This window comes from Meriones unguiculatus, chromosome 2 (assembly GCF_030254825.1).
Source record: "Meriones unguiculatus strain TT.TT164.6M chromosome 2, Bangor_MerUng_6.1, whole genome shotgun sequence".
NCBI lineage: Eukaryota > Metazoa > Chordata > Mammalia > Rodentia > Muridae > Meriones > Meriones unguiculatus.
This window is the reverse complement of record NC_083350.1, coordinates 190,654,650-190,678,268: the sequence shown is the minus strand read 5'-3', so window position 1 is coordinate 190,678,268 and position 23,619 is coordinate 190,654,650. Positions and strand designations below refer to the sequence as shown.

At 44.7% G+C, this 23,619-nt stretch overlaps 1 protein-coding gene across 3 annotated transcripts; it reads right to left on the bottom strand.

Annotated features, from left to right (window-relative positions):
• Window positions 1-1,938: 1,938 nt before the first annotated feature.
• Window positions 1,939-16,934, bottom strand: Etv3 (ETS variant transcription factor 3). 3 transcript variants are annotated; one of them, XM_060378540.1, is made up of 5 exons: window positions 16,806-16,934; window positions 15,191-15,246; window positions 14,389-14,626; window positions 13,140-13,255; window positions 1,939-6,464 (listed from the first exon to the last, which is right to left on the bottom strand). In XM_060378540.1, the coding sequence occupies exons 2-5, from the start codon at window positions 15,234-15,236 to the stop codon at window positions 5,323-5,325; spliced, it is 1,542 nt and encodes a 513-aa protein (XP_060234523.1). In that variant the 5' UTR covers window positions 15,237-15,246; window positions 16,806-16,934; the 3' UTR covers window positions 1,939-5,322. The 3 variants fall into 3 exon arrangements, with proteins under 3 accessions (XP_060234523.1, XP_060234524.1, XP_060234525.1); XM_060378541.1 differs by having other exon boundaries at window positions 15,191-15,249; window positions 16,806-16,878; XM_060378542.1 differs by lacking the exon at window positions 16,806-16,934 and adding an exon at window positions 16,099-16,707 and having other exon boundaries at window positions 15,191-15,249.
• Window positions 16,935-23,619: the final 6,685 nt, after the last annotated feature.

The window sequence follows — 23,619 nt, the reverse complement described above, 5'->3', positions numbered from 1 at the left end:
CTTCCCTTCCTCCAAAGTCTCCTGGCCTCTGGAGCCTATCTGACCAGAAGGAAACCTCCAAAGGGGCTGGCCATTCCAGCAGCACTCTGGCTAGTCTCAACTCCAGAGTGGAACACCTGGCCTGAGATCTGAAGAAAACTCAAGGCTGGCTTGCCCAGCACATCCTGATTGTCTGATTCTTGGCTGATGGGAGGGGGGATGTGTTGTCAGCGGGCAAGGTGTGATAGTATGAGTTCTGTAGCCAAGAAGCCCTGGCTCGGGTTCCTACCTTCACTGGCTCTCAGATTCACTGTGTGTGCTACACAGTGGATGTACACTTTATGTTTCTGTCTGTGAAAAGGCTGGTGATACCCTCCTCCTCCTCCTGGCAGCGTTAAGAGTGCAAGGCTCCACAGAGGAAGGGACTGGAGCGGCTCTGCTTGAATGCAGAGCAGCTGGCACCCAGGGACCTTCCTGAGGGCTCCCCTCTGCAGCACAGGGATGCAACTCCTTACAAGGCCGTCACGAGGACCGAATCAGCACAGGCGGCCCTTATAGAAAGGCTAGCATGTGCCAAGTACGTCACCGCCCCGGTGCTCAAGCATTGGGTCTGGGTCCGTGGCAAAGAATAGGCTGGTTGTAGAGGGAAGCCAAGTTCAGACCTTCCAAACTATCCTGGGAGTCCACCTATGGCTTCTTCCTAGACCTCTGCTCAGTTGCCAGGCCTACCTCTCATTTTCTTCTCTCCTGCTCACCATCACTCCCACCTCTTGATTCAGAATCTCAGTACTAATCGCTAAGTGGTCCACTTAGGCTGGCAGAGCCTGCTGCCTAGGGTTCAGCTCTCTGTGCACAGCTTTTCCAATGAGTCTGTTTCCAGCAGCAAGGGGGCTTAGAAGAGCCTACTCCTTCCCAGCCTGCTGACCTGTCACCATCTGCCCCTGCCTAAATGTTATCTTCTTGGGCACATCGAGCTGGCAGGGCAGCACCACAGCACAAGGCTTTCTGTGCCCTCACTGGCAGACTCAAGCTCACCACAACCAGCAGACACCTCGCCCATCTCTTGAGGACCAGCTGAGACCCATCCCTGCCTGTGCTTGCCTTTTCAAGTCATTGCCACTCAACTTCACCTTCTGGAAATTTTTGTTTTGGTTGTTCGAGGCAGGGTTTCTCCAGGTAGCCCTGGCTGTCCTGACTCACTCTGCAGATCAGGCTGGCCTGAACTCAAGAGCTCCGCCTGCCTCTGCCTCCTGAGTGCTAGGATCACAGGTTTACACCATCACCACTACCTGGCTTTTTTAAATAACACAACACTTGGTCTCTCTGTCTCCGATGGACAAAATGGGCTTACCTGTCTGCACCATTTTCCTCGGTAGGTTACACGGCATTCAGTAATCAAAATTCCTTTCTCCAATTCTTGTCCTCTGCTGGGAATTACTAAGTTTCCCTAGTACTGACTTACCATGCACTTAAAAACAGTCCAAAAAAACCATAACCACAAACCCATATTTATTTTGTAATTCACACAGTGTAGTGCCCACCATTATGTAGTGACTTGAACTCAGTGTTTTGTTATTTATATTCAAACTGTCCAATTGCCATTTACTCTTTAAGCCCAGATCATTTTCATCTCCTGCAAGAGGAAGCCGCTAGCAGCCACGCCCTGCTTCTCTGGCAAGGGCCACCATGCTCAGTCTATGGACATGTCTGGCTGACATGCTCACACAGGTGAGACTCCTCACTACGATCAGTGTGCAGGAGTTCCTTCCTAGCCCATCGCTGCCTTCAGGGTGCTTTATTCTTTCAGTCAAGGGAACAGGCAGGCTTTGGCACTGTCAAGAGAGGCCCCCAACTCTGCTGGGCTCCCACAGGGAACTGCAGAGTGGGGTGAGCTAGCAGAAAGCCTGTGGCATAGCGTGCAAAGAACAACAAAATCAATACTCAGCAAACATTTAAGTATCCTTTGTTTTTAAATTTAACTTTAATTTTTGAGGTAAAATACTTTTTCTTTCGACTTCCATAACAAAATACAGAGCTATCAGATACCCCTGGAAAAAATATGTATATTATACATATATTTCTATAACATTACATCATATATATAATATATATGCAAAAATTTTGAAGACTTTAGAAAGCAGAACATGTAAAAGGCACTGCACAATGGTGCTCAGGTTCCTTATATTTTATGTACATATACACATCTTATTCTGCTTACACAGATATCTAGTGAAGTCATCTTCACATGTGAACGTCTCATTCACAAATCCCTGCATCACAAGTTTATAATCCAAAGAATGCCTAAATATGTTGAAACAAATTAACGCATAACTTTTTCCAAGGAGGAACTAATTAGAACAGTTCTTTGAAGACTGAAGCTTTCTCTAAAGCCACATAAAAACATATGCCTCGCTATCGTTTACACAAGAAAAAGCACAAACATAATTATGGAATAAATAAAAAAAAAAAAACAAAAAAACAAGGGACAAACAGCTAAATGATACCCACTTGGCAGTGGAATATAACTTTTTTTTAATGCTGCTGGAAGCTTCTTGGCCAATGGGTCACTAGGGTTCCTTGCATCACTGGGCTGGGTTTAATGCAGTGCAGCCTGACACCCAGGGGACATAGATTCTACGTGTCTCTAGAAAAACAGGTGAGCTCAGCAATGCTGAAGCTCCTGAGAGTTTGCTACTTTTTCTACAGTTAAAAAAGCAAACTGTTTAAATGAAGCTCTTGATTAGTGAAATTTCAATAGATTTACACCTACAAAGTTTTACACATTTGGCACAACAAAATTTAGAAAAAACAAAGAGAGGGAGGAAGTAGGTCTAGTGTTCAGCCCCCCTCACCTGGCTGTTGGACAAAGACCCGCTCACAGACGGCAACCACCTTATTTCATACCAGGCTGGAGGCAGGAACTGCCAGGAACGGGCCAGGAAGAGAAGAAAACTCTCATTCCTTTGCCACAGGAAGTATCAGTGATTGACACATTTCCTGGTCCACTTCCTGAGCAAGTCCAAGTTCTGCTCTGTGGAGAGATCCTTCCCCAGATCCAAACTCCAACTGTGTGCAGTGCCAATCAACCAAGAAATTACTGGTGGAATGGCAATCAAAGGAAACAAACAGCAAATAGTTTCATAAAAGTCCAAAAACATTTTTCATGGAGTTCACCATTTTGACTGATTTTCAAGTGTAAAAGCAGTGGCTTATTCAAATGGAAGCAGCATCTAGGATTAATTCCGGCACTTGGGTCTAGGGGTTTTTACAGGTTGCATCATGGATTTTCCTCCTTTCATTTTAAAGGCCCCATGTTTCTATTCCTGAGTCACAATGACACTCGCTAGCCATCCCCTCTAGCAGACAACTGGTGGCCAGCTGGCCTCCCTGGTTTGATGGGCAACAACAAGCAGAGAGCCCTCTTCTACCGGCGTGGCTTGCTTTTCAGAGGTATGTCAGGTGCAGAGAAGGAAACTGATCAAAACAACCACCAAAAGCAGCAAGAGTGGTGAGACTTTGTGGCTTGATCAAAGCCTGAACCACTAGAGACCACTCAGTCCCTTTCCTGGGGAAAGAGTCCTGACAGGACACTCATCAAGAAACAGTAATGACGCCCCCAAGTCAGGTGATGTCTCTTACCAGTTCTAATGTGTCCTGAGCTCCTTTTGTGCATGCACTTCAGTTAAACAAAGCAAAGACCACACACTCCGCCACCAAAGGACAACACTCAAGTGTTACTTGACATACAGAATTTTCAGCTAGGCGAAAGTGGTGGAATGAGTTACTGCTCTGAGGTGCTGAATGCCATCCCTTGCCTCGGCAGAATCAGAACCATCTGTTCTTGCTGCTCTGAGCCCCTCAAAGCACGTGCATGCACAGAGGAGGCTGGTTGTTGCTGCTTTCTCTGCCCTACTGTGAGTGTTTTGTTTCCCAAAAGGTCAGTATCCTCCCATTTCTTTGAAGTTGCCGTAGGAGAATTTCCCATGAAGAAATGACTCCTATCTGTGAACTCTATTTTGTGAATAGTCAACTGATCAGAACGTCTGGGCAAACAGGGATCACAGGATGGCAACAGGGCAGACACCAGCTCTTCCTGAACACCCGGCCTTTTGGCATTTGGGAACTTTTGGTTATCAGGCATCTGGTCAGCACCTCCCCCCTTCAGTCAGTTTCAACAAACCCTACTTTGATAACTACAGGCTATCATCTGCCTTTCATTCCCACAATCCTGCCCCTTTGCCGCCTGGTCTGGTAACATCAGAGGGTACAACTGTCAGCTAAGAATTCAACTATGCCTCAGCGTCCCTGGGCTATCTGATCAGTGTCCACGCCCTCACAGGTTCATGTTGACAGACCCGTATCATCTTAAAGCATGTTCATGGTTAAGGCTCGACTTAAGGAAACAGTAAGACAACCAGACACAACAGAAAAACATCTTCAGCGGTGCTATCCCGCTTCTCATAAAACTTGCTCAGTCACACTTGGTTTGCTTTCCCAAACCAACAGTGGAAAAAGAAAAATGAAAACTATTTCTGTCATTTGTTTTGTTTTTAAAGGCATTGGGTTACTTCCTCTGGCCTTTTCTTTCTTCCCTGATCAAGAGTTTGCAACTCCTCATGGCTTTTTAATAGGTGAAGTAGGTGAAAGTCCAAGGAGCTTGCAGCCAGGCTTCCCTCCCACCTCAGCTCTGAAGCTGAGGGCCAGGTGGTCCTGTGCCCTCCCTGCCCATTATAACTGGCAGTGCACTCACATGTCTTGACAATATTATCTAAAAACAGGGGAAAAAAAAGGCAAATGTGTGCCACCCCCTCCCCACAGACAGAGAGCATGTGTGTGACAGAGAGTGTTGGGGAGTGGAGAGTAGAGAGCATCATCTAAATGTCCCCCACTCTAGTAAGCCTACAATTAGCTTTTTTCTCTCCTGAAATAAAGAAATATTTCATGCTTAGTATTGTTTCTCACCACTCAACCTTCCAGTCTTTTCCTTTTCTCTCTCGCTCAAAGCAAAATATTCCATTATTGGCTTTCTATATATATAGATAAATACAATAGAAAGACTATGGATCCTGAACTGCAGTGGGACTACAAGGTATGTGGACCCTTACAGAGCTTGTCAGGCAGAATTAGTCGTAAGCAGGAAACAGGCTCCTTCCCCCACAGTTCAACAGCTTCCCTATGTCCTACTCACCAAGAAAAAAAAAGGGTGTTCATATTCCACTTAATTTACAGCACAAGATAATCGTCCCATCCTCAACAGAAAAGTCCATGCACCTCCCGCCCCAGAATCTTGCTACATAAATTGTGTCTGATTGAGATGTGAACAGCTTCCCTTCCACTGTGGTTTTAAGCATCGGCAGCGGCAGCGGCCACTGTAGCCAGGCCCTGGGGCCTTGCCCCATTCCACAGGAACTTGCCCGTCTTACTGAGCTCCCGGGCCTCAGGGTCGTCATTCCATCGCCTCTTCAAGCGAAGCTTAGGGGGCATCAGGGCATCTTCTTTCTTCTCAGACACACTGGGCTCCTTGCCAGATCTGTCCTCCCCGTCTTCAGTCACCTCTAGGGGCTTGTCACTGGGGATGCCCTTAGACACAGAGGGCCAGGTGGGTGAGGGTTGGGCACGTACTGCGCCTTTCCCCTTCTCCGTGGTCCCAGTCTGCACGGTGTCCTCTTCCTGGGAGTGCTCTTCCTTTCCTTGGGTTGGCTGCCCGAGGTTCTCAGGGCCCTTCTCAGAGGTGGGCTCCACCTTAATTCGAGAGGGAAGAGGAGCACTGGCCGGCACAGGGCCATGTGTGGCCTCCTCACTGTTCTCCACCCTCTCTCGGTTCTTCCGTCCAGCTGGTGGGGGCTGCAGCTTGATAGAGAACTGGGATGTCTCCTCAGCATGCATTTGGCACTGCAGGGGTGGGACCATGAGCCCCGGGTAACGGGGAAAAGTCCGAGGACTCAGATGGTAGTTGAACACAGAACAGGCCTGAGAATGAAGGTAGTGTTTCATTTCCTCTGGGCTGAAGGAGAAGCAACTGCTGCTGGTGAAGGGGCTCAGGCCTGGTGAGGGGCTATAGGAGAACATAGTGGGAGTCAGGGACAGGGCTGGTGAAATGGGGACATTGAGGACACCTCCTCGGCCAGGGACTGGAGAGACAGCAAAGGGACTGTGAGGATCAGGGTACATTGTGGGCCGAGTGAAGAGAGGAAGCATTATGTCAGGCTTGCGTTTCTGGTGGCCAAGTCCTCCTCCACTAAGAGCATTTCGAGAGGGCATGAAATCCATGCTCCGGTGCCAGTCAGAGGTCGAGCCATCTTCCAGGTCTGAAGGCTCCACCTTCCTATCAGTGGTCCCACCTGACTCAGGACCGGACACACTCAGGGAGCTAGCAGAGAACCGCCCTGGCTGCATGTCACCAGTAGGAGAATGGGTGTCTAGAGGTGGGAAGTGGAACCGGGAAGAGGCTGTTGGCACTGGCGGAGCACTCTGAGGGACCACACCTGTGACGGAAGAAAAGAAACATGTCTGCTGCCATAGCCACCTGGTCACTCGACAGCTTCACCTTTACTTAGATTAGCTAAGTACACAACGTCAAGTGACAACAGGAAACAAACCTTCTACCCAGTCTGAGGCTTTTTCAGAACTATTGCTTAGGCTGGGGGGCCGACACAGGCCAGTAAGCCCAGCACTCAGGTCTGAGCCTTTGAGGGCAGCCTAGTGTTCACGTTCCTCTGGCCTCTTACTTTACTATCCATCCGTCCCCCTTCCTCCAGCAACGTCGTTCAGTTGTAATCAACACTCACTGCCTACTGTTTAACATCTCGGTGCTCAAGACTTTAGCTGGATGAATGAATGTGTACAAGAACCTGTGCCCTGCAACTCTATTTCAGTTTTCAACTTCACGAGTTAGGTTTTTCTCACCATCATAATTTTGGCTATACTTACAAAGCAAGGAAACCCAGCGGCAACACAGCCAAATAAAATGCATGCATGGAGCTACACTGAAAACCCAGACTCCACCTCACGTAAATGGACAGGGACAAGGTCATTAGTGAAACAGGTATGAACAGGTATGTTTGTATGGTTTATCTTTATAATTTTTTTTTTTTAATCTCAGAGATTCCAGTCTTTCTCTATCTGTAGCCCAATGAACCCTATATAATGATATCTACTTCTGTTGTCCTCAAGCTCTGGGAAGGAGGCTGGGAGGAAATTCAGAAGCTACTCTTTCCTCTCTCCTGTCTGACTGCTGGCAGGCATGATGGCTCATGCTTATCATATTCCCATATGATATGCTTATCATATTGGGAAGCTAAGGCAGAAAAACTACTGTGATTTGAGGCTAGGTTGGATAAAAAAACAAATTCACCTACCAAATTTCAAACTCTAAGACAAAACTACTTCACACTAATTTGAAAAGCTCATAAATTCTCAATTTCCCCTAAAAGCCCTAAATAAGGCCTAAGAAAGCTGCCACCTGAGGCTTCAGCTGCCGTTAGGTTCCTGGGAGGTATCAGTTGCTGCTAACATGGTGATGTCCACAGAGTTCTTTATACATGAGGGAAAGATGAAAGAAAAAAAGGGGGAGGGGAAGTAGTCAAAGTCTGGTGGTCCCGGAGAAACAACAGGATTTAAGACATGGTGTCAAGACTATCATTTTGACATATATTGTCAGATATCTGACAACAGTTGTCCTCAGGCAACTCTGCAGCAGGTCACTGTGTGGGAGATTGTGGCTTTCTTGGTGCCCATGGCTGAGAGACACCTGTCAGAGCAGCATTTACCTACAGGCATTCATCTCCTGTAGGCCTTGTTTTAAAGGCTCCTTAATTAGGATTAATTATTGAGATTAATAATTAGGAATTTCTGCCTAGCCAGTGGAGGGGGGAGCTGTTTCTAACATGGACTCGGTTGCCTGCTTTTGGATCACTTCTCCCTGGCAGCACTGCCTTGCCTGCCCTCAGGGGATGAGGATATGCTCAGTTCTGATGTGACTTGATGTGCTGGGAAGGACTGATAATACTGGGGCTCCCCTTTTCTGTGGGAATGGGGGAGGGGAAGGTGAGAAAGGGGTACTGGGAAGAGGGGAGGGAGGGGCACCCTTGGGATGTAAAGTAAATAAACTGAAAAACAAAACAAAAATAAACAAACAACAAAAGAGACATTAAATACCAACAAAGAATCTACTACAATACAGTTTGTTTCAAATTGCTATAATAATATTTATTAGCCTGAATGCTAATGTAAAAAAAAATTTTTTTTTTAATTAGGAATTTCAGACACATGACCTCGCTTATGATTTAAATAGAGCCAAGACGGGTCCAGGTCAATGGATCGCTTCTTTAGTTTACTACATCAATTAAGAGTATATTATTTTTATTATTTTGACTTGACTTAATAAAAGAAATCTTATCTAAGGGCTATAAAAATGGCTCAGTGGAGCTGGGCGCAGTGGTGCATGTGTGTAATCCCAGCACTCGGGAGAGGCAGAGGTAGGTGGATCCCTGTGAGTTCGAGGCCAGCCTGGTCAACCAACAGAGCGAGTCCAGGACAGCCAAGGCTACATAGAGAAACCCTGCCTTGAAAAGCCAAAAACCAAATCAAACCATCACCAACACAAAGGCTCTGTGGTTAAGAGCACTGCTGCTCTTAAAGACGACCACCTGAGTTTGATTCCCAGCACCTATATGGCAGCCCACAACTATCTCTAACTCCAGTTCCAGGAGATCCAAAACCTTCTTCAGTGTACACAGGCACTGTACACACGTGGTGCAAATAAATACATATGCATGCATACACACACACACATACAGGCAAAACATAGAGATAAAATAAAAAAAATATTTTAAAAAAGTTACTAGTTAAAAGTGAAAATTAATTTGTTTATAATCTGGAATGCAGACTACAAGCTATCAGGATAACATGGCGAGGAAAAGAAAATCCTGTTGCCTAAGCAAGTCAGAAATGCTTAAGTCAAGTCAGTTCTGTGTTTATTTTTAATGGTGTCTGTTCTGGTCTGTATACACACACTAAGGCACACTGCACACCTATAAGAGGAAATAACAGTCATTTCCAAATGCACTTACATGGGGTAAAAGAAGTGAGAGTAGGGCCAATTAACAGGAATTCCCCCCATTTTTATGTATTATATATTGAGGTGTCAAATCTAAGGTTCTGTTTGAAAAACAAGCAAGTAAGCAAGCAAACAAACAAAAACCCTACTGATAAACAGTGCTAATATGAGTACTTGAAATAAGAGCGCACTCTGGCAGCCACATGAAAGGATCAGAAACCTATACCTTAGTTCTCGGATCTTCCATCTCAAAACCAGTTCAAATAAAATGCTATAGCTTTTGGTGCTCCCTTTAAAAATAATGCAAATAAATAAGTTCTTTGCCTAGGTTCAAACCCTGATCCTACCCACGTGTCTCTGAAAAAAAATTATCTTTCTGGCCCTGTTTTCATAATTAGGAAGTAATAACAATCCTAAAGTTAGAGAAATGGTTAACATCTGTGAGGCTTTTGTGCCAGCAAGTCATATGTTGTTAAAATAAAATTTGTTTGCTCTTTTTGAGGCAGTGTCTCATTATACAGTTCTGGCTGTCCTGAAACTTGCTACTATGTAGCCTAGGCTGGCCTCAAACTAACAAGATACCCACCTCCCTGCCTTCCAAATGCTTGCATTACCAGCATAAGCCACTATGGCTAGCTTAATTTTAATGATTCAAAAAAAAAAAAATCAAAATTAATATTTTTAAATTTAAAAAAATTAAATACTGTTTATATATGGTTCATGTTATATTATTAGAGCGACACTATGTTTCCTGGGTAGTTATGGACAAGAACACTCTTGTTCTGAGAGAAAAGCCATGACACCTGCAGTTAATCTCCAGATGTAAAAAGTATCTGTAAATAGAGACAAAGCACACAATGGCAATGATGTTAAACACCCATGATCAGGTGGAGGGTGAGTATTCAGTTCTGAATTAAATTCTTCCTTAGGTTTCAAGTTTTCCCAAACAAGTATGGAAAATAGGGTGGTGGCAGAGACAAATTTGAGAGACAGGTTTAGCTTGCCCTGTCCCCACCTACTAAGAGTTAACCATTTTAAACCAGTATCTTCTCTCTCTCCCCAATGTTTCTTCGGCAAATTTGACACACAGACAGACAGATACACACGTATGCATTTATAAAAGAGTATAAAGAACAAAGTACTTGGATTACCAGCATGAGCCACTATTCCTTCCTTCCTTCCCTTCTTTCTTCCTTCCCTCCCTTTTCTCCTAGCCTTGGCTGTCCTGAAACTCTCTCTGTAGACCAGGCTGACCCTGCACTTAAAGAGAACCACCTGCCTCTACTTCCTGAGTGCTGGCATTAAAGATGTGCACTACCACACCCAGCCCTGGCTTAGTTTTTAATGGTTCAAAAAAAATTTTTTTTTCAAAATTGAAATACTGTTTCCATGCAGGCCATGTTATACATGGTACACACAAGTAACATGCATATATAGAGATAATAGACACTGCATATAGATGTACTTTTGTGATACAGAAACTCTTTATGCAGCCAGCGCTGGCCTTGAACTCTTGATCCACCTGACTCAGCCTTCCAAGTGTTAGGACTGTAGGTATGCACCAGGCTTGGTTTCTACAAGCATTTCAACACTACTCAAATATTGGGTACTCTACCCTAAAGTGTCTTTTGGGGTTTTCAGGTTACCCTGGAAGTAAATACACAGCCCAGGGTAACCTTGAACTCCAGCCCTTTGACCTTCTACTTCTCAGGTGCTGGGGTCACAAGCTTGCTCTACCATGCCCAACTCAACCCTAAACTAGTTGCAGTGAATAAACAAACACGTGGGGGGGGGGCAATAGTCATACTTACAAAAGTTCTGTATTATCCGGTTTTGTATTTGGAGATATATATATTTCTAGCTAAAACCAGAAAGACCAGAATAGTTCCACACATTGACTCTTCTCCAGGGTCTACGTCCTGGGACTGACTTTCTAGAGCACTCACTACATCCCATCTTATACACCTAGAATCTTTCTTTCTGCTAACTCCTAAGTTCCTCAAGGAAGAGACCTTCCCCATGCTTTCGTTTTCTTAAGGGATTAGCACAGTGGCTAACACATGGATGAACCCTAATCAAGCGGAAGAATGCAGGACACATTGAACAAGAGCATGATTTAATAGTGGAATGAAGAACTGAGCCTACTTCGTCTCTGACTCTGTTGTCTTCATATTTGTAAAATAAAGTATCAAGACATATATTACTAGATTAGAAGCATAGAGATACTTCACCAAATCAAACCTAACCAAACCAAACCAAAGTATCTTTATGAAGTAGATGTTCAATAATGTTACTTTCCTTTGTTGACATTATGTGAATGTTAAACATTTGGTCTATGTGGGAAAAAGTTCTCTGTAAATAAATCAGTGGTTCTCTGGCATTGTTCTCTATACCAAGAAGCCAACAACCTAAAAGGGCAGTTTACTGTTTTGCTTTTCCTGGGATTATTTTAGTTTTTTCCTTTTTTTATGTACTGAGAGTTGAACCCAGGGCCTTAAACATGCTAGACAAGTGCTCTTCTGGGCTATAATAACCTGGGACTTTTGATTAGCATCTCGAAACTATTAAAGATCACTGCCATTTTGGGTTTGCAAACCAGAGCTTCTACAGACCCATATTCCTTGCCTGGGAAAACCAGATTACTGCTAGGGGTAGATGGACATTCTACTCAAGTTGTCTAAGGGGTTGATCTTCTGGGCTTTCACTTGATGAAAAAGGACCAAAGAACAAGAGCAACATTTTTGGGGATGGAGGGCAAGGTTATGAAGCCCAACACATTTCTTCAAAACTAATGGCATATCTATCAGGAGTTCTACTTTCTCTAGGCACACAGGGAAGAAGCAAGGGTAAGAAACAGAGGAAACTGGATTCCAGGGGTTAGAGAACGGCTCTGATTTCCTAATGCAGTTCCCTTAGGCACCGGGAAAGAAAACAGGCTGTAATTAGAGGTGCATTCCAACCCCCACCCCAAATGCATGCCCCAGGGACAGGAGGGAGTGGTTACTGGAGAGAAGGAACTGAAGCGAGAGCAGTCAAGCTAAAGCTGCCCTAACCTGTTGTGTGTAGTAATTACAATCTAAGAAGATCTGAGTATTAGATTCTTGAAGGCACACCCGCCTCTAATTTTTCAAGTTTCTGCCAACCTGACTACTTTTCTTCAAAATCATTATGTTTTCTTTGCACAAAATGCCACAAAACAGTGATAAAACTGGTCAAAATGGTACCTGACACCTGTAATCCTAACACCTGGAGGATGAGGCAGGAAGACTGACTGCTCTAGGCCAGGCTAGCAACAGAGTAAAGGTCAAGACCAGCCTGATTACATATTGAGACCTATCTCAAATATAAAAAAGTGACTCTTAAACAGGGGGTTAATTTATCATCTTTTAACCCCCTGCAAACAAACATAAACCCCAAAAGCAAAAAAGAAAACTATAACCTCACAAACAACTACATCCAACACCTTTATAAGTGGCTGCATCTCCATCAAGAGGCAGACCAAAAGGCTGTGAGCTGTGAGCAATGCTGTAACTTGTACAGTACAGAGGGAAGCCTGCTTGCACTTAAAAGGAGAGGTGGCTAGGTAAGTGCAAAGCCTTGCACTGAGGACAGGGGCTGAGAGCTGCACATCAAAGACTCGGCCTTTCACTGCGAACATGTGAACTTCCCCTTCTCTGATCAAGGATGCTGTGGTTTTGATGACATTCACGTGATAAGGCAGAGCTTGTAGTTTCATAGAAAATCGGAAATGCTTGTAGAAACAGGTTCACAGCTATCAAACAGCCATTGGGTAAGGTGTTAAAACAAGTCTTGAGCTTAAAGTTCAACATAGACCTATGGACTTATTCCCCAAAAGTAGTTTAGTAATATCCAGGAGGCTGAATATCATGCCTCTAAAAGGGAACTAAACCAAGTAAACTAAACAAACCTATTAGAGTAGTGCATAGCCTATTAGCCTTTCAGATGAGGATGTCCTGAGGTAATCTCAGGGACCACATTATATCAATGCTTCTAAAACCTCCTTACGCAGTGCACGTCTCAGATTTGGGTTTTTAAAAATTCTTTTAAAATTCCAAATCCACCACCGGCGTCCATATCTTACCGCTTGAGCGGATGTTGATGAAAGGGTAGCTGGGCACCACCAGCTTGTTGAAGTTAAACTTGTATGTGAACCTCTTCCCTTTTGTCTTATGAAGGATCCTCTTGTTGTAATAGTATCTACAAAAGAAGAATTCATGGTACAGCATTTGCTATACTGAGGCAATTACAAAGATCAATTCTGGCTCTAAGCATTGCCTACAAAAACCTTCACCATCCCTTTGTAGCCTGGAGTTAGGGCTAAGATAGCTCACTTTACTCATCCACTTTCAACTCAGCTGTAGTCTGTGGCTAGAACTTGACATCCTTGTTTTAACATCCCAAACACCTTCCTCAGTTCTAACCACTCACCTTTTCGTTTCTCTATGGTTTCACTCTGTAGTCCACTTCCTTCCTGCGCACTTTAAATAACTGTCTAGTTTCTTTCTGTCTTGCCCAGGTCGGGTCAAGTCTTCTGGGAGATCTCAGAGGATTAGTCAGGAGCCAAGTGCAAGGAATAAACACAGAACTATAAACCTGTTCTATGGTAGCCAGTAAGACAATGGCATGATCTGGAAACAGCAGGCATCCTGGCCTGCTTCGCAAATAGTATGTGGAAGGCTCCAGAAAAAAACTTTACACAGATTTTACTGCACAGATTTAAACTCACATTACTGAGAATGAAGAAAGACAGAAAACTTCCATCTACCTGGAATCTTTGGCCTGGTTTCTGTTAAGTAGCATACATCACACACTACCTGCTGTTCTTACGAGGACTACCAAGTCATAAAACTGAAAAACTGACAGAGAAGAGAGAATGAGAACTTATAGAGAGCATTCTTTGGACATGCTGTAGCAACTTATAGACTGAAGAGGGGCTGCAGATATGCTAGGTGAGCAGCTGGGTTCAGAGCCACTCAGCAAGTCTCTGTCTCACTTCTCGGAGAGCCTAAAGAAGAGAAAGGACAGGAATTTGCCAATAGGGAAGTCTACACTAATCCCCTGGATTACACATGAGCCCTAGTCCATGTTTCACCATATACTCTTACCCACTACAGAGCAGAATCAGCTGTCAGGAGCCAGTGCCAGACACCCTAGAATTCCCTCCTCTTCACCTCTTGTGCCTCTAAGCTCCAATAGCTCTTTACTCACACTTTTAAGTTACACATTACTCACTAAGAAATGCGCCTTTCATCACCTGATGCCTGTTAGATGACACTAACAGCACTGCACACTTTCCTTCCAAACTTGCTTTGGGGGCTCCTTCCTCTCACCTGAGGGCCCGGCTCAGCTTGTCATAGTTCATCTGTGGCTTGCACTTCCTGCGGCCCCAGAGGCGAGCCACCTCATCTGGATCCTTGATGACAAACTCCCCGTACTCTCCCTGCTGCCAGGCGATGACATGGCGGAACTCTTCTTTCTGCAGCAGCTCCAGGATGAAGTGCCACAGCTGGATCTGCCGGGAGCCTGGTGATGACTCCGCTTTGTAGGCCCAATCTGGAAACTGATATCCTTAAGCATAAAAAAGGGCCAGATCAAAGTACTTAGGAGTTAGGTACAAACATGCCAGTATCCCGCTCCACATTCCAAGGCTCACAATCTCTAGAGTACTTTGCAAACACACCATTCCAGTCAGCTAGGTTTACAATGAAGAGGGGAGGAAAGGATGGAGAAATTACCCATACTTGTGTAATCACTGAGTCTAATAAAAGTTGGGCAGCAGGTACCTAGGTATCCTAACTCATTCCTTTTCACAAATTCCTAAATGTCAAACCTACTTTTTATTAGGGCATGAAAGTTCTAAAAACAAACAAACAAACAAACAAAGATGAACTAATGTTTTAGGAACATATGGCAGAAAATCTTATCCCCAGACACTAAAACTTAGAATAAAGGTGTGTGGGCTGCACAAGCAAAATATTCATAGGAAACAAGCCTACAACTATCCTACCGACACCTACAGTCATGAGGCTGTTGATCGAAGTCTAACATCTGCCAACTAAGCCCAAGTGGGGAGAACAGGAACCACAGAGAGGGACATTCCAGATCCATCACAGATGATTAGCCCCTGCTCACCTCCACCGCCTTCTGGCTTTTCCACGATGCTACAGCCTGCTTTCATTTTTGCCCTCCTGCTGAGAGAAACAAGTCACACGATTATTTTGAGATACTATGAATTATCTAACTAACATTTGGGTTTTTTTTGGGGGGGAGGCTGTGCCTTCTTTTTGCCTTTACTTCTTTTCAAAGCCTTTTGTCTTTCAAACATGTCACCTCTAAACTAGTAATCCTCAAGTCATCAAATGATGGTCATCAGCCTCAAAAGCAGTAATTATCTCTCACCTGACTTTAGCCACAAAGCGTAAACACTGTCCTTAATATTTGCTTTCTTCCTTCTGACCAACCCTCCAACATAAAAAAGGGAACAGTGAAACAGAGTCAAAAAAGGCAGCAAAACCAAGCCAGACAGTTTGTTTTCTATTACTTGACAAGCCCATATGCCAAGATACACAACACTGAGTTCACCCAGATATACCAATTTTAAGAGTGCAGAAAAAAAAAATCAAAATCCCCTACTCAAGAAGGAACATATGATTCTGAGCATTTACTGAATTATGTGAGGTGGAGAACATCATCTTTTGGTCAGAAACTTCGAACAATATTCTGAGACAGAAAGAAACATGCCGTGCGTTCAGCCACTCTATACAAGAAACACATCACTTTCCTAAAATTTCATGAAAAAAAAAAAAAAAAAAAGTAATGCCAAACCTTTAACAGGGAACTAAAAAGGATAAAGTAGGTACTTCAGATCCCCTGGTCAGGGATGGAAGGCAGCCTGCTAGGATATGAACTCGTTCATGCAGATTTATAGTTTCTCATTAAATCGCCTATTCCTAGCAGCAGACAGCTTTGTGTCAGTCCTTCAGCAAAGAGGAGAGGGTGAAACTGGCAGGGAATGACGGAGGAGGCGAGAACAGACTTACTCTCAACACTGCACAGTGGACAGGAAGCCCTGGCACACAGAGCAGGTCTGGAGCAACCGCAGGTGCCTCAGAGGCCCCAGGGTGGGGTGGGACCAATTCCTAATCTTGGAAATTTCATCTAACCTAGAATTCCTCTAGGTGTTCTGCATTTTCTTTCCCGACATATACATTATGGAGAACGGTAAGTTTCAGTCCGCGAAAACACCAAGGACTAAGGAGCTGATAAATGGCTCAAGAAAGGAGGTAACAGACAGACACTGGCACACACAGGATATACAGGAGTAACAGGGCACCAGGGCTGGGCAGGAGCTTCCTCTCCCATTTCCGTGATAAAGGGGTTGAAGAAACACCGATTTCCCCTAAGCTCCGGGAAGCTGTCCTGGACTAAGTCCTAGATTGCGCTGTCGGACGGCAGGGCCTTTCCCTGCTCCCGAACACCCTTCAGCCGGGTGGCTGTGGTCTCGTGCTGGGCGACGCCCGAGCCGGACGCCCGCTCGGTCCTCCGGCCCCCGACGTGCCCATCAAGCCCCTCCGAGTCCGCAGGCGCGTCTGCAGGTGTCCGCGACTCCCCGAGGGCGCTCGGTCACCCGGCCGGCCTGCCAGCGGGCTCGCCGCGCCCGCCCGCCCGCAGCGGCTCCCACGGCCGCTCGCACCCGCGTCCCTTCAGCGCAGCCCGCGCGGGCCGCGACCGCCGACGCCGACCTCACCTCTCCGGCGCTGTCCGTCTCGGCTCGGGCTCCTCCGCGGCACCTCGGGCTCCTCCTCATCCACCCAGCAGGAAGTGACTCCGCGGCCGCTTTCGTCACTTCCCCTCCGGGCCCGGGTGGGAGGGGCGGTGCCCGAGCGGACGCCGCTTCCGCCGTGAGGTGCCAGGCTCCTGTGTGGCTCCGAGGCTGCGGGCGCGCCACAGGATTGCGCTTCTGCGCTGACGGGAGCAGAAGCTTCAGAAGCGCGTGCGGCGTTGGCCTCTCTTCCCGGGGTCTACGGTCGTCTCCTCGCACGTCTCCATTTCAGTCCTGATCTGCCTCATCCAAGTGTTCCAGCGTGCAGCACGTCTTTGCCATTCAACCCCCCCCCCCCGCGTCCTCTTTCTTCCCTTTGTCTTTTGTTCCTGATTAAGCAATTACAAATTTGTCCGAAACAAACTTTGTTCAGGAGTTAGTGATAAGGGACATGAAATCAGTTTCCGTAATTCCAGATGGTTCCCAGCCCTAGTTTCACACCGGAGGCAGAGTTGGGATCAGCTCAGGTTAAGTGTATGAGAGTAAAAAGGGGGGTGGGGGGGGGGGAGGCAAAGATAAGAGGCGGAATTGAAGACCAGTCTTCATCAAGCGCCTATCAACTGCTTTGTGCAATCACAACCTTTCCCTCCTGTGAACGACACAGAACATGGAAATATCACTGTCACATGGAAATATTAGCTGTCACAAAGGCTGGCTTCTAGTTTTGGGCATGATAATTAGCACTTTCATTACCAGGCTGGCCAATAAATTTGTAATCATCCTGTGCTATGCTGGGATTATAGGCATGTACCAAAACCTGGCTTCTGGCTTCTACTAGTCAGTTTTGTTTGTTTGTTTCAAGACAGGGCCTTACTATGTAGCTCTGCCTGTCCTGGAACACACTACATCAGGCTGGCCTGGAACTCAGAGAGATCCGCCTGCCTCTGCCTTCCAGTTGCTGGGATTGAAGGTATGTGCCACAATGCGAGGCTAATTGCTGGGAGTTCTTGAGGCATTGATAAATCTGTTACTAAGTATGGCCTAAGGCTGCCTTACCTGTTTAAAACATGATAGTAGTGTTGGTGAGGTCAAGCTTTCCCGCTTCTAGTTAGTCTTACTATGAAGGTAAATGAAATGAACAAAATTTAAATGCCATTGAGAGCATTACCAATATGGGAACTTTAAGTAGAAAATGCTTCATAATGCTCTGTCTTCTGTACAGTCTAGAACACCATTTTATATGTTTGGTTCAATAGAACAAAATGCTAGAGTTTAGCTAAATCGGTGTTTCTCAACCTGTGGGTCACGTCGCCTTCAGTAGGCTCTCTCTAAAAATATTTACATTATGATTCATAACAGTAGCAAAATTACAGTTATGAGGTAGCGATGGAAACGATTTTATGGTTGGGGTCACCACAACATGAGGAACTGTATTAAAGGGTCGCTGCATTAGGGAGGCTGGGAACCACTGAGCTACTCTTGCCTCCAACTATTGGCTTTGTTACCTTGGTTAAGTACTGACGGTCAGTTCCTCATCTGTTTCAACATGGTGCCTATGGGATGTTCTTGTGGACACCTATAGATGTAACAGTATCTTATTGCACCCGGAAACTAGAGGTATTTCATTGTTACATTTGACATGTTCAAACAATGTATGACTTAGGACAGTGTAAATACAGCATATGGTTAGTTGGTGACAAAATGATCTTAAGACTGATAAGAATCCTGTAATCCTCATGCCATTCCTGCAAGTCTTAGTGATTGCCAACTCTGAAACCAGGGTGATGAGAAAGAGTGGTTTCTTCAGAAACGCTGAGGCTGCCAACCTCTAGCTCCTGGCTTAGATGGGCACAGTTAGAGTTGGCACTAGTAAAGAATCAGTAGCCAGAGTATGGGGCTCTTTCTGTAGATATTTTTATCCACTCCTCTAAACTAGGGGTTTTCTATGGCCATTTCTCTAACTACTTAGAGAAGTATAGGGTCACAGAGATCACAGAGAAATGAACTGCTCTCAGTAATTGGCTTGAGTCTGAATTGATATCTGTTAGCTCGCCAGAGTTCTTATTCTGCGTAACTAGTTAATCAGGTGAATTTAGCTTTGATAAAGCAAGCTGAACAACGTGCACTGGGAACCTTACCTGTGGTGGCAGCGTCTGGGAGGAGTGGGGGCAGATTGGGACTGCCAGGGTCCTCCTGCCTAGCTTACCAAGGTCCCTGCCTGTCATATGCACCACGACACGGCTGCCTTCATCATCTGTTGCAAACAGGCTTTTACAAGTTGAAGATTCTTTGTGCTCTCGAAACAGGGAGAGTATGTACCTTCTGCAAGCATGGGCGTGGAAGCACTTAGGTAGAGACTGGTAGTCAAGGTATCTTGTAACCACTCTTGAATTTCCAGTTGCTCAAAGCAGCTTTCGTACTGCCTCCTCCACCTCCCACCCATATTTGTAATTGTCCCACATCTAGGAGAAGGTTCAGTTCTAGACCATGTACTCTCACAATTCCATTCTTACCAAAATACAGCTGCTCTTTGATTCCTGAACTTAAAAAGGAAGAATGGGGTGTAGTGGCACACAACTGTAATTGCACCTGGGAGGTAGAGAAGGGTCAGAGATTCAAGGCCAGCATCCGTATAGGGAGTTTGAGGATGGTCTGGGTTACACGAGGTTTTGTCTCAAAAACCAGAATGAAACAAAACAAAGAGGAAATTCCCTAAATATATATATTTTTCTAACTATGCCTCCTGGTCTCCTTTCCATTCTTCCTGCTTGTATTACCTAAATGTTCCCATTTCCATTTATGCATTTAATTGTTCCTATTTCTACTTATGTGCCTATAGGTTTCCACACCCTGAACTGACCTGAGCATGAGTGTGATAAAATTCTCTCCAGTCTGCTCTTGCAGAAGGTGACTGTTTATATTCCATCAACTTGCAATGTACATACTTAATCTTCCTAGAGTGTTTGTTTTAGGTTGCAGGCACCACACAGGCTCTGTCCCTTCACTAGAAGTGCCTCTGATGCCTGTTCCTCTCTGCTGTCTGGTGGAGGTACTGCTGAGTGTAGCTTCACCCACTTCTTGGTCACCTCTAGAAGGCAGAAGCCCGTCTCTCCCAAAGTGCATCCTCACTGAACTTGGATTTCAAAGACCCAGGTTTCAGTCCCCATCTGTCTTTGCTAACTCTTCTCTGATTAGACATCATTAGCTTCCCCTGAGTTTCCATCTCCTCCTAGCTAAGAGAGAATATCATTCTTAGTGAGGACAGACTGTAATAGCATTTCTAAACTCTGGATCAAAGTTACTTTACTGCCATCCCTGATGCCACACTCTTCTTGGTATCAAGAGCTCAAACTTGAAAGCAGTTCCTGCATAATTTTACAAATGTTGAATAGGTTCAGTGTTTTAAACTTGTCTCATGATCTAATGAGAAAGAAGTTTTGTCCCCAGAATCAGGCTTTTGAGTTTGTTAAGCACTATTTTCTGATGCCTAGCTTCAGGTGGTAGATGTTAATCACTCTCGTTCACTTTCTCCATCAAGTGATCATGCTACGATTATCTGAGCTGGGTGTGTGTGGGGTGGTTGTGCACTCAGCTGATAGAGTGCTTGTCTATTATACACAAAACTCCAGATTGGATTCCCAGCACTAGTGGGAAGTAGAAGTAAGAGATCAAGAGTTCAAGATCTTCTTCCTCTACATACTGAATTTGAAATCAACCTGGAATACATGAGACCCTGAGCAAATAAATAAATTCCAGGAAGAAAAAAAAAAAAAAAAAAACAACTAAAACATTATTGACATTGATGAAACCAAAGACAGAAAGGCTGCTATGAAATTGGTGTGTTTATACCTGTAATACCTTTGTTTACTCTTCGAAAAGGTGAAGATAAAGTATAAAATAAACTTGGGCTAGATATTATTTGCATTTTAGCACATTGGACTAGAGTAGCTTGTGAGATCTTCTGTTTGGTTTGTTTTTCCCATCAACCTAAGGTCATTGTAAGGATAGAGGAATTGATGTCGGTAACATGATTGGGGATCCCCAGTTAAAAGGTTAAGTGGGTCCAAAGCAGAAGTAGCTTTGCTCCAAGTTACAGCTAAGCCAGAAGGAGCAGAGAGCTTGGCTATTTATTTGCCATGACTCGGGGACTCAAGGACTCTCCGGGATTCTACATCCATCATGGTCCACAAATACCCCTGCCTCTCAGTTCCCCTTTTAGGTCTTAGTTCCCCTTCAGATCAGTGCAGTGGAGAGGGTAGTGAGAGATCGTGAAGAGCAGAATGGGAAGAAAGGATGCACAGGAGGAAATGACCACTCAGGCTATTTTGGCTTTGTTTTATTCCTGGCAGCTCAGGAGAAAGATTCCCCTGCGCAAACCTTTGATTGTCAGCCTGTATATGTCTAAGGCTAGCTTCTTCCAGGAAACCAAAGGAGTTAATGGGAGCAGAGGGCTGGCTTGTGGTTGGAGCCTACCTATAGTGTACTTTCCAAGACCTGGCATTTCTTTCCCATTCTTACAACATTGCAAAACCTTGGCTTGCTCACTAGGCGAACCTTTTAACTTTATTTTAATATTTATTCACTGTTTATATAAGACTCTCATTCTCTTCTTTTTATTACTACCAGTGTCACTTGCCATCTGGAGAGGGCAGAAACTGTGTTTATATCTTTCTGTTGTATAACAGCCTATAAAACGATAGCCACTGCAATAGAGACTTGGGGTCATAGTCTAGTAAACTATGCTCTGTACTATAGTCTATTAAACCAGCAATGCTCATTTTGAGCCTGCCACAAGTGATGCCTTCCATGATGTTAATTAAAGCTGCTGCCTTCATACTTTAGAAGAGCTTTGCTGTAAGAGTTACCTGTGTGTGTCCCACGGTCTTGGAAATGAATGCGCATCAGTCATCTCTTCACCCTTGCATCTGGTGCCACCAGCTCCTTTTTAAGCCTTCATAGTAATGTGAAGTTCACCACTTAACTTACAACCCAGCCGGTGGTTTTCATTGTAAAATGTATTACACCTACAAAAGAGAACATGAAAATGTGTGGTGGGCCGTGGAAACCATAGCACAATAAAAGAGTCAAGCTTCTACCACGCAAATGAACAGCAATGACTGTCTGAGAAGTCTCCTGCCCAAGTCTTGGCCTCTGCTCAAGTTCATTGGAGTCTAATGTATCGAATACCATCAACATCGTAGAGAGTCTGATCTCAAATGGAGCTGACACATGTTCCTTGGACATTTCTGATCATGATGTCTAGTTCTGGGCTGTGGTGCTACATGGTTAAATGTAATGTCTCTTTCATTTGATATCCCTTAGCTATTTGAAGACAGCTATTGGAGTTGCCAAAAGAAACATCCGATGTTCCCTACCTTTTCAAATGTGGCCTTCACAACAACACAGTCCTCCATAGACCTGGACTGAACAGCTAGGTACAGAGTGAAACATTTCCCTTTTTGATTTGGACACTTAAAAAACAGTAACAAACAGATGCCTTTGGATTAGGCCAACTGTTTCAGAGTCACCAAACAGTGCTGAGTTGCCAGCCATATCCTCCTGGCTTTCTTAGAAGAACTGCTAACTGTGGGCTCTCCAGTTAGGTAGCCTTTAACACCAAATGACAGGCTATGTATTTAGTGCATGAATAGCCAATCATTTATTTTGCTGATTTTGTTCTATTATTCATTCCAGATTGTCCACATTATCTTGATTAGTAGGATGTATTATTTTGCAAATTATTAATATACTTGGAGTAGCATGAAAACAACTTCTACAGAATCCTTTCAGATACTAATGTTAAACTATTCTACGTACACTCAAATATTTTCTAAATGACTCAAAAGACACTGTGCCTTTCATCTGTGGGATGCCAATTAGCAGTGTTCCAGGTAATGGGATTCCAGATAGCAGTGTGAGAGAGTCAAAACCATGATAGAAAGCAGAGACCGGGTGGTGCGTGGTAGCACACACCTGCAATCACAGCACTTAGGAGGAGGCAGAAGAATTAGGAGTTCAAGGTCATTCTTGACAGCATAAAGAGTTTGAAACCAGCCCAGGCTTACCCTGGAGGGATGGAAGGAAGGAGAGAGAAACGGAGAGGGACGGAGAGAAACGGGGAGAGGGAGAGAGAGCACATCAAAGTAAAGTTAGTGATTATGTTGGTAGCAGGCCGAGGGGAGCAAGTTCATGCACAAAGGTGGGGCATCTTAAGGAACTGGGAATGTATCATGCTTTGTCAACAATCCCGAAGGCAGAATTTCTAGATGCATGTGTTGCCAGGATATTTTTCTCTCAACAATAGTTAATTATAATGGGTTTAGCTAATATGCTTAGACCTAGTTTATTGGTTCAATTAAAGAAAAACTCCATCATTATAGTAACAGGTTATATATATATATATTTCCAACAAAATTCTGGGCTACTAATGCTTTAAAAGAAAGAAGAAAAAGTCACAACTTGTTAGGAAAACACACCCTAACATGAAATTCCTTCTGGCTGTTAGGCAAGCCCTTGGGCCCAGGGAGCAGGCACAGTCAGAGCACAAATACACACAAGTGCCATCTTGTCCAGCCCTTCTGGGATACAGAGGTTGGTTGCAGACCAAGTTGTCTCATGCCCCTGCATGCTGCCATACTGGTCCAGAACAGTGCTGGTTTCTCTTAAGTTACTCACAGAAAAAGTTTTGCTCTGAGACAACCTCTGAGGCCCTAACACACTAATGACCTGAGTGTTTTAATTGAACCTCATTATTTGAACTGTGCGCGGGAGGAAGAGTCCTTTGGGTCTGAAATAGGGT